We start from the raw sequence: 11,674 nt of genomic DNA, 5'->3' as shown, positions 1-11,674 counted from the left end.
TAAAAGTAGTCGATGTGGGATAGTCCCACATTCCCACATCATTTTGGGGGAAAGGAGATGGCTCTCCATTTAAAAGGAAGCTTCCTCTGTGACGCCCTTTACCCGTCCACTATATAACTCAGCAAGAAGTGCCACATTCAGTGTCGGAGCACCCTATCTTATTTTATCATATCTATTTGAAACTCTTGATGTTATTTAAAACATATATTCTATGTGTAGAAATTTTTTTTTTATATCTTATTTCTGTGGAGACCCGGACAGAGCCGCCCCTGTTTTATTAACATCTGACGGGTTCCACTAATCACCTGTTAACATGTCCATATTCATTTCACACATTTTCATATCATATTCTCTTGTATCATATCATTTACAATTATTTATGAGATCTAAAAATGAAGTATCATCTATTGCATTCATATAGAAATTCATAGATAATAAATTACAAGTTTTCATTTCAATCTCAAAGTTTAATTACAAGTCCAAAGTGAAATATATCATGACTAGACATATTGAACCAAAATACTAGTCTATACATGGGCCCTACCAAAATACAAAAGACTGGTGAGGTGACTCTGGACAGTGGTAGATCTGGTCAAAACTCTGTCCGAATACTACTATGGCAGCTGTTGCTGTGATGGCTGCTGATCTCCAGTACCTACGCGATGGAAAACCAACATGCTAAGTATAACGCTTAGTGGTGCATAATTTATAATAACAATAATTTAACAATTGAAATAATAATTGCAATTCGTAATTTCTGGGTCTTTTACATTTTTTTTTATTACACTTTGGAAACAATTAACATTATCAGGATTTTTTATGATTACTTATTATATTTTAAGTCTCAATTAATTTTTATCAGTGCCCAAGAAACCTATAACAAATTATAAAAGCTGGATGCACGGGTGTATACTGGTTAGACAGCCATATGTCTATCCAGTATACGTCTGTCAGGCACGAGGCCAGCTGTCGGGCACGAGACCCACTGTCAGGCTTGTAAAGCCAGAAATAAAGTAGGCACAATGGCCAGTAAGTAGGCATATAGCCTGTAGAACAATCATACCAGACATATTTTGTCAGTTCATGATTTTCTCAGTAGGCAGTACTGCTATCTGTAGTCCCTAATTGGTATACCAATTTATCCAAACTAAATAAATAAGTCTAGGTATACTATGGGCAATTAAACATTTTTAATTATTTTAGCACTATTCACTGTTGCTATTTTCTGGTATTGTTCATTGGTACCATTAATTTCATATTAATAGGATATTAGTCCCAATTTACATATTCATATCATTTTTAATATTTAATTATCCTTATGAGTATTTTAATTATCATATATAGCATTTTTCCCATGAACCTTTCTTTAGGTTCATGTTGATGTGTTATCTTTATCTAGGAATTTGACTAGGTTATGATGCCTATTTGATCACACTTCCTTCATAACAAATGTTCCTCTATGTTTAAACTTGCATTTCAATTTTTGAATCACTGAATTTGGGGTTATAGAGCTCAAGTTATGGTCAAAATACCATAACTGGTCCCTTTACCTCTAAGCTGTCCAGAGTTTACAATTCATGGTCAATAAATTTTGACTAGTCATTTGATCATTTTATGGTCATTTTTAGACTTAGGTTCCTTCACAAGATATGTTCCTCTATGTCTTAGGGACTCTCAAGTACAATTTCATAATTTTTCAAGCTTGGTATAGTAAGTTATAGTCAATGTATTAACCTGGACTCTCAATCCTATAAAGGCAATAACCAAACTTCAAGGCAGTATGTTTGACCCTCTTTTTAGGGTCTTTACACTTAGAATTTGATAAAGGTGTCTAGATCAATATTGTAGCCCTAAGTATCATGTTTCCAGATCATATTGGCACATCTCAAATGGAATTTCCTAGTGGGAGTTATGGCCAAATGAACACACAGGTATCAAATGGCATTCTGGGTTCCACTTAATGTTTTCCAGATTTCAATTCCTAACTTTGGCTAATATTTTCCCTAGGATGCAATGGTTTCTAGAGCTTGGTCAAAACATAAAAATTGTTGTGCTATGTCTTATAAACGTTTTGGCACTAGTTTCACTCAATTTGCAGCTTTGGAGACCAAGTTATGGCATTTTTGCCAAAACTGGTCAAGCATACCAAAGGAACAGTATTTTGGACAATTTCTGGGTTGGTAGTTTTAGTGACTGAACTTGTGCTAACAATTTGATTTGGTTAAAGGCAAAAATGGGTCAAGTGGTCTTCATAGAAAGTGTAGCCCTATGTCTAAGCTTTCCATTTATGTAAATTTTAGGTCATTTGGACCAGTATAGAGAGAGTTATGACCAAATGAACACGTACTGTTCATTTAGTCATTTTCTAGGTTGGTGGTTTTAGTGATTGAAATTATGCTAATAATTTGATTTAGTTAAAGGCAAAACTGGGTCAAGTGGTCTTCATGAAAAGTGTAGCCCTATGTCTAAGCTTTCCATTGATGTAAATTTTAGGTCATTGGATCAGTATAGAGAGAGTTATGACCAAATGAACACGTACTATTCATTTAGTCATTTTCTGGGTTTGGTGCAGGATAATCCGAATTTGGGTAGTATTTAGGTCAAGTTTTGGACAGAATTTGGGCATGGTTTCTTCATAGAAAATGGGCTATGTTGAGTCTAATTTCACCTCCAATTGGCCTCATACCAATTGGAGTCACACATTTTTAGTTATGGGTCAATAAACCCACTGGACTCATTGAGTACAAACCTGCAGAAAATTGAACACTCCCAATATCTCAATTCCTCCAACTTCCTTACTTCAATTTGCATACAATACACTTCTATAGGCAACAATCTCAACTCAATAGGTCAATTTCAACATTTTACACAAAGTCCTCAACATTTACACAAACCCTAGTTTTCAAAGTTTCAAATTTACATAAACACTTCACAATCAAACTCCCAACCATTTCAATTCATCACACATTCTCATGGAACCATTTTTCATCACTCAAAAGCAACAAACCTCAAGTTCCATGGCTCCCAAAAATTCAAGGGTTCTTTGCTCAAGATTTTCTTTTTATTTTCATGGTATTTATACTTGGCTAAACATGCTTTTCATGTTTAATAAAGAGAAGAAGAGGGATTAGTGCACTAACCTTACTTGAGCTTCCCAAACCTAAACTTTCTTGCTTCTTATGGGTATCTATGGCTTCCTTATGGAGTGGGGGGTATTTTTTGTGAAGGGTGCTAAAGGTTTTGATGGGTAGAAGCTTGGAAAATCAAGCTTGAAAGCTTGAATATCAATGGAGGAAATGGGGGACAAAGGTGCTAGCCATGTAGAGGAAGAGAGAGAGAGAAAGAGTGGAGAAGAAGATGGAGTTGGTGGCTTTTGTCTTCTAATTGGTATATATATATATTCTATTGTGTACTTTAAATTTTAAAATTTCCATAAGCTTTCTTTTTTTTTTTTCTTTTCTTTTCCCTTCTTTTCTTTTCTTTTCTTTTCTTTTATCTTCTCATTTTCCAAATTCAAATTCATAAATTTAATTTATGTTAATTATTTTATTTCCTAATTTTAATTTGATATTTAGGTGAAAATTCACCTCTAGGGGTGAAATGACCAAAATGCCATTCATTGTGCTCATCGGGTTATTTTTATTATTTTATACCAATTAATAAATTCTTTAAATTTTATTTTATATTCTTAAAATTTTTTCTATATTTTTTTAATATTTATTTCATTAATTTATGCCTCCTCACTATAGTTTAAGTGTAATTCCAGACATCCTGACTGTCCGAACAGACATTAGTCGTCAGAATAATAAAATGTACGGACTATCTACGATGAGGGCGTTACATCCTCCCTGATAATAAGTGGGCCTTCGGTAGGGCCTTAGTCCTCTTATATTTTAATTAAATTATATTATATTTATTTTAAATAAAATTTTAAATATATTTTAATTTAAATTATATTTAAATAATAATTAATAATATATTAATTTATATTATATATACATATAGGAAAGAAAACATTGTTTTTATCAAAAATGCAATTTATTTTTTAAATTGATTATAATTATATATTTATTGTTTAAATTAATTTTAATGTTTGTATTAATTTTAGAGTTATATAAATTTAAAATTTTTAAGCCTATTTATATTATAACTTTAATTAAATATAAATTTTATAAAAAATAATTAATTAAAATAAGAAATTAATAAATAATATATATATATATGGAAAAACACTCTCCATTATTTTAATTATTTATAAAATATCAAAAACATATTTATAGTGACAAAAAAACTAATTTGTCACTAATAATATATAACAAGTGACAATGACTTATCGCTAATCCATAGAATTTCATTGTTAATATCATTTAGTGACACAAAGATATGTTACTAATAATTTCAGTAATTAGAGGCTAATATTTATTGCCAAATCCCTAATAATATTAGGTTTCACAATATATTATATCATCGCTAATAGCTTTTAGCAACGAAATATCTATTACTAAATAACTAATAATTTTAATTTTGATATTAATTTAAATAAATTAAAATACTAATATATTTTAATAATAATTCTACTTATACTTAAAAAATATATTATAATATTTAATATAGTAATTTTATAATTAAATCATATGAATATTATTAATTCATTAAAAATTACTTAATTTATTTTAACGTAATTAATAAAAAGCACTGAACACTGAATATTATTCTTATTAATTTATTTTTAAATTGTTTTAAGGATTTATAAACTTATAATATTAAATTTTATTTTAACTTTTCAATATATATATATATATATATATAAGTGAAAATGACGGGGAATAATAGGAGAAACAAAAATGTCATTCACATATTTATAAAATTATTATTAAAAATTAAATATTTAATTAAATAAAATTTACATTTATATCAATATATGTGCAATTCTAATCTTATTAAATCACAAATATTTGATTTGTTACAAATTTCTAACCATTTTAAAAAATATAAATAATAATAACAGATAAAATTTAAATAGATGTTAAAATAAAAAATTTAAAATTTTAATCTAATTCACGTGGAAGAAACACTTTATTGATCACAAATTTCTTGCATTTTTTCAAAAAAATTTTAAACATTGGTAAAATTATAGTTTTAATCGAATTTAGAATTTATTGTTATATATAAATAATTATTTATTTTCATTAAAATAAAAACAAAAATAAAATATTTTTATATTCTCAAATTATTTTTTCATATGATAAATTGAAAATTAAATTTTATTGAAAACTTCAACAAAATTATTATAAATTTGAATTTTGACTAATTTAAGTAAATAGAATAAAACTAACACTAATTTTTCAATTTTGATATAATTAATTAAAATTTCAGATAAAAAAGTGCTTAAAATTTTTTTTATTAATTAATCCTATTTTCAAATAACTTTTTTTATGTCAATAAAATATTATAACTTATAAATATATTAGAAATTTTAAAAATTACTATTCATAAAAATTATTTAGACTTTATTTGAATAGTTAATCATATGAAATACATACAATTTTGGATTTTGTATAAAAATCTAATAAGAAAAATCATTATATTAAATTAAAATGCTCATTCATTTCAAATGGCTAAAAAAATAAAAATTTTTATAAATTTTTTTTATAATTTTAGCCAAACTTTTTAATTTTATCAATTTAATCTCAAACTTTTACATTAGCTTTAATTTTAACAATTAGCCTAATTAAATTATTTAGCTAACAAAAGCAATTAAAATATTTGCTTATATTATTTATATTAGCAAATTCTTTTATTTTTATATTAATTTTATCTGTTATTCTCAAATTGATGAAACATTATTTTTATTAATTTCTCTATTGTTTTGAAAATTATAATTATATTTGTTTTGGTTATGTTATTTTTCATATTTTATGCTTAAATATTTATTTTTTTTTTAAATTAAAATAAAATGATAAGTAAGATGTGAATTAAAAGTATCAGTAGAAAGAGAGAGAGAGAAAAATCATAACTTACGAATAATTTTGTTAGTAGTAAATAATAACATGTAATTTAATATCTTAATATTAAAAAAAAAATTTAAAATAAATTATAATTAATTATTTTTTTTTTTACAATTTTAGCATGGTTTTAAAAGTTTTTTTTTAAACTTATGATTAAAATTAATTTAAATCAATTAATGTGATGTAATTTTAGTGGTTGGTTTATCTTTCGGTCAATTCACATATCATAATTTTGATTATTGATTTGTTTCAATTTTAAATATTTAAAATCAACAAGTAAATTAAGGAATTAAGATAAAATTTTTCAGTCAATTCACATATCTAAAAGTAATAAATATTTAAAATCAAGAAAAAAAAATTTAAAATTAAGGAATTAGCTATAATAGCAAAAAAAAAATTAACAAGTGGGAAAAAGGAACATTAGGATTTCTAAAAACTCCTTTCATTATTTTTATTATTTATAAAAATACCAAAAATATATTTATAGAAAATTATTGATTCTAAAATTCTTATTGTATTAAGATAAAGTCAAGCAATAAAACACATTTTTTTGCTTTATGATCTCTGTATAATAACTTTTTTCAAAAAAATTAAAACTATTTTGAAAATAACTTTTAGTAAATAATAAATTTAATTTATAAATTCAAAATATTCATATTCCATATCATATTTATCGTATTTTATTTATTATATTTTAATAGCTAAAGTAATATATATTAAAAATTCTATTTTATTTGTTTATTTATAATATTTTAATTGAGTAAAATAATATAACTTATTAATTTTACTTTTTATAATTATTTTGAATCAACTTTAATTAGAAATAAAATACAATCATTCTAACTAAATTTAATTGGTTATTAAAAATAATATATTGTGGCAATATTATATTATATAAAAAAATTAAAAAAAATTATATACAAAAAATTAAATTATAAATTTATATAACAAGTAAATTAATGTATGTATGGCACGTTAAGATAAAATTTAAAAATAGATGTGTGGTTATTAGTAATTAGTGACATAAAGAAAGTCATATTTAAAGACAAAATCGTATTAATAAACTAATATAATGCCCATGCTATGCATAGGTAATTTATAATTTTTATTTTTAATTTAATTTTTAATTACATCTTAAATAAGTTACATTATTATTATTAAATTAATTTTAAATTATAATTTTTCTTTTATTTAATTTAATTTAAATAAATTTTTACCTATTATAATAATAAATTTTATTTAATTTATAATGTAATTAATTAAAATATCTATTTAATTATTTTTATACATATATTAATAATATTTTCCATATAAAAATACTTTATTCAAAAAATAATTTAAATTTCATGAAATTTTTATATTTTATCTCATAATTTATGTAAATCGATATTTATTTTTTATAAATTATAGAAAATATATTAAATTAATGAGAAAATAATATTATTTTAAAAATATATAAATACAATATTTTTGTTGTTGATATAAAAAAAATTAAATTACTAATAATAATTCAATTATTTAATTTTATTAATAATAATGAAAACGTATAACATTATTATTTATTAAAAATAACATTATGTTATGTTATTTTTTAAAAATATCATACTTAAGTGTAAATTTTTTTTATTAATCTGACATATTTTTTATAAAATAATTCTTTGACAAAAATAGTTATCACTTTATATAAATTTATAATAAAAAATAAATATATTTCATAAAAATTAAAATTTTAAAATATCATTATTTTTTATTAACATAATAAATATTAAAAATACATTATTTTTTAAAAGACAGATTTCATAATTTTAATACTGTAACTTTAATTATTTTTAAAATATATAGATATAGATGTCTTAATTTTTAAAAATTAAATTTAAAAAAATAATAATTTAAATCATAAATGCTAAGATAGTATTATAAATAATAATTATAATTAAAAAAATAATTAATAATTAATACAAATGAGAGTATTTATAAAAGGTGGCACGTGACAAACTTTTCAAATAAAGTATCACATATCATTTTCTTATAAATAACTTTTTGCTATATATATATAGATTTTGTGGCTCTGTTGCATCATTGACCAGTAGCTCCAACGTCATGGTAAAAAAATGTTAGAATATCATATATGACATTGCTCGTATGGCTCGAAGCTTTAATGGGAATAAAAATTTGCATCTATATAATATAGATGGCATTTTGAATTTTATTAGATTTCTTCGCAAGCAAATTACTGTATCTAAATGAACTTCCAGTTAAATCTGGTTTCGGGGAAATTGGCTGTTCTTGGCCTTTGGAAGGGTTGAACTGAAATTGTCTCAGTTTCAGTTGGTTCGTGTCATTTCGGTTCATTTTTTATTTTGATCCAATTAAAAGATGGTTCTGATTTTCGTTTTTAGTGGTTATGGTTCTAACTGAGCTTCAATGTAGTTCGATTTAAAATGGTTTTGATTTAAATCCAGTTTTGATTTCGGTTTTTAACAATAATTGTTTTTTATGAAAATATAAATTAATTAAAGTAATTATTATAAAAAATAAAATTGATTTTTATTTTAAGATACATTTTTTTAACAATTTGTATTTGTATTGCAACAAAAAAAATAAAAAACATATAATTGAAATTTTATAAATATATTGATTTCAATAAAAAAAATTATATAATTTGAAGAGGAAGAAAAAAAATAGGGAGTTTGAACTTAATTATGTTATTAAATTAACCTACTTATGTATCCTCTTGAGGTAAAAGAATCAAAGTACTATGTATATACAACTTCCCCCCTCATAAGTGTGACTGATCTCGAATGTGCCTGTACTATGGTTTGTGCGTTCTTCATCTGCAGACTCAATTATTGAAAATTGTGTAATCTAAAAATTGTAATAATTAGAATATATATAATTGAGAGTTGAGAGAATCTAAAGATTTCAAGTATGGGTATTTTTTGAAAAATGTTTATGGTATATATAGGGTGTGAGAAAATTTTTCTTTTTCCAAAATACTTCTAAATTATAGTTTTTTATTTTTTGTTATAAGGGTATTTTTATCTTTTTCTTTAATTGAAAACAAAAATTTGATGTTGCAATTGAAATAGAATGGGTTGGTTCTAAACCATTTCAATATAGGTTCAAGGGGGTGAACCGTAATGACTCGTCCTCCTTTGATCCGATTCTATCCAATTTAAGAATTGAAATCATCGAACCAATTCAATTTTGGATTTGATTCAAACCAATCTCAATTCAATTCACAGTCTAAACCAAATCATGACCAAGCCTACTCCTAATCACTTAAACAACATGTAACAAGACCTTATCAAAAGATAATTAACAAATACTTTTTAAAACCAATATGGGTTGTTATCAAATTAGACCATGCATTTTCAATTTGCAGAATGTCGATTGAAACCTTAAGAATTGTTCTTGGTTTAATCTTGTGCAATCCAATTGGTTGAATTGATGAAATGGTACCTGATTGCGAGGCTTGAACATGCAAATGCAACTTCACGAAACAAGCACAAAATGCTATAATAATATTACATATAGTGCTGGCTCAATTGATGTAATACTATTGTTCGAGGCATCAATGGAAGATCGATCGTAAGCTACTTTAAATTTCAAGCAAAAATCATAAATATCTGAAGAAATCCTATTAAGCCCCCGGGGTGGCCGAAGCTCAAGACCCAAGAATTATAATTCAACAACCAGAATTTCCTTCAAGGAATCCCATAAACAAACAAGGTTGCGTCATATATTAGATGATAATTGCTTTTGCATAAAATCCTTCGTTTCCTTTATGAACAAAAAAAATTCAGGCAGCTCAGGAAAAGCATAAAATGAGTGTGGGGCATTGGGAAACTCAACCAAATACGCTTCCTTTCCATATTTCTTCAACCCTTCATAGTATCTCTTTTGCCAGTCCTGCAAAGGATCAAATCCTCCAACAAAAATGATCGTTGCTGGAAAGTTAACTCCTAAAATATCAACTGAATTAGGCCCAAAAACATTCGCCGCCGGATGGTCCCGGTTTGAACCCTGCGGCAAGAATGCCTTCCACATCCAATCTGCACGCTCCATAGTAACAAATGGAGCTCGGGTTAATCTCAACTCAGATTCAGTTCGTTCTTCTCCTCCAAAAAATGGTTGTATTGATATGTTTCCAATAAGTTTTAGATTAGAAAACTCATGTTCGCTTGCTTTTAGTGCTACATGATGTACCACGTTGCCTCCTGCGCTATCTCCAGCAATAAAACACTGTTTGAGATTGGCCTTAACTGAAAAGCCTTCAATATTTGTGGTGTCGATGAATTTTAAGGTATCGAAACCATCTTCGTATTCAGAAGGCCAACGATGCTCTGGAGCCAAACGATAGTTGACGGAGATGATAATGGCGGAGAGTTCCCTGGCAAGGCCGTAGCATAATTCATCAAAAGGTTTAGAACTGGGTGCCATGAAGGCAAAACCACCGCCGTGGAAGAAGAAAATAACCGGCAAGCCAGTACCAGCTCCATCATCAGTAGTGGTGGTAGGGGTGTAGAGGCGGAACCAAAGGTTTCGAGCTTTGTCAATGGTGATATCAGTGGTTTTGACACCATTGATGGGTTTCTTAGACGGAGAGGTTCTGAGGTCAAAAAAGTTCATGAGAAAGCGATTGACGGTGCCATTAGAGCGACGGGTGACGTCAAAGGAGAAGGAGAGAGCCGATAAGAAGAGGTTAACATTCCATGGGAGGTGATCCGGCCACTGTGGATGATCGTTTTGAGCCATTTTCGTCTCTCTTGGATGAGTAACAGGAGATGAATGCTGTGTAGAGTATAGATATATATTAAGGGTCAGCACCATAATTATACACAAGCAAAATTGACCATGGTTTTTATTTTATTTTATTTTCTAGATTAATAAAAAAATTCCTTTTTTTTTATTGATGAATGATGATTAACGGTTAATAATTAGCCTCACATGGAGGTAGAATTAGAAACAACAGAAACTTGACACGTGATAATATATTAAATGGGGGTACTGCAAAATTAAAATTAAATAGAAGAAATTATCAGGGCTTTTTCCCGGAAGGGTGTAACAGAAAAAAAATAAGTACAACAAGGGTGTGGGTTGGAGTATATTTACCAAACGGGGTGAATTGAAGCTGAGGTGGAAAGGTTTTGGACGCTTGTAGAGATTCTTGGCAGGGTAGAGGCATGGGGCGCGAGTTTGCCTGGCATGCACAGTGGGATACAATTTAAAATGGCGCCCAGCTGCATTTTTTTCCATGTGGCGCGATTAAAGCTAGCGTCCAGCTTGGGATGCTGTTATGAATAGCGCTCTAATGTAGTCGTCAATCAGTTGTCAGGCGCAGAGACGAGATGCAGACACAGAAAATCTTCCTATGCAGGCAGAAGGAACATGGGCACCATTATAAGTAGCGTCCCATGTTTTGCCATTAATTTAAAATTTAAGCATGTTAAACTACCAGCCCCATTATCACTCAACTCTCCCACAACCCTCACACAGCCTTCTGAAATTCAGCCGAATGATATCATAAGCTTTCATCTCTCACTCTTTCAGTGGTGTTTGAAAGCAGTGGAAGAAGGCGGTATACGTGAAAGAAGTGTGAAGTTTTGGTAGAAGTGTGTTATTTTGGTGTGTTTTTTCTCAAGAAGCGTATCAAGGTTTTTAAT

General features: G+C 27.1%; 1 protein-coding gene across 1 annotated transcript; it reads right to left on the bottom strand.

Annotated features, from left to right (window-relative positions):
* Nucleotides 1-9,586: 9,586 nt before the first annotated feature.
* LOC110652404 (probable carboxylesterase 18) lies at nt 9,587-11,674 on the bottom strand. Its single transcript, XM_021807991.2, has 2 exons — nt 11,124-11,674; nt 9,587-10,802 (listed from the first exon to the last, which is right to left on the bottom strand). Exons 1-2 carry the CDS (start codon nt 11,265-11,267, stop codon nt 9,747-9,749), a joined length of 1,200 nt encoding a protein of 399 aa, XP_021663683.2. The 5' UTR covers nt 11,268-11,674; the 3' UTR covers nt 9,587-9,746.

Source organism: Hevea brasiliensis, chromosome 12 (assembly GCF_030052815.1).
Source record: "Hevea brasiliensis isolate MT/VB/25A 57/8 chromosome 12, ASM3005281v1, whole genome shotgun sequence".
NCBI lineage: Eukaryota > Viridiplantae > Streptophyta > Magnoliopsida > Malpighiales > Euphorbiaceae > Hevea > Hevea brasiliensis.
This window is presented reverse-complemented; position numbering and strand designations above follow the sequence as displayed.

Coding starts and splice junctions, on each gene's coding strand:
- LOC110652404 (XM_021807991.2), bottom strand. CDS start 11,267: ATGGAAAAAAATGCAGCTGGGCGCCATTTTAAATTGTATCCCACTGTG. Junction 10,803..11,123: donor GCTTCAATTCACCCCGTTTG/GTAAATATACTC, acceptor TACTCTACACAG/CATTCATCTCCTGTTACTCA.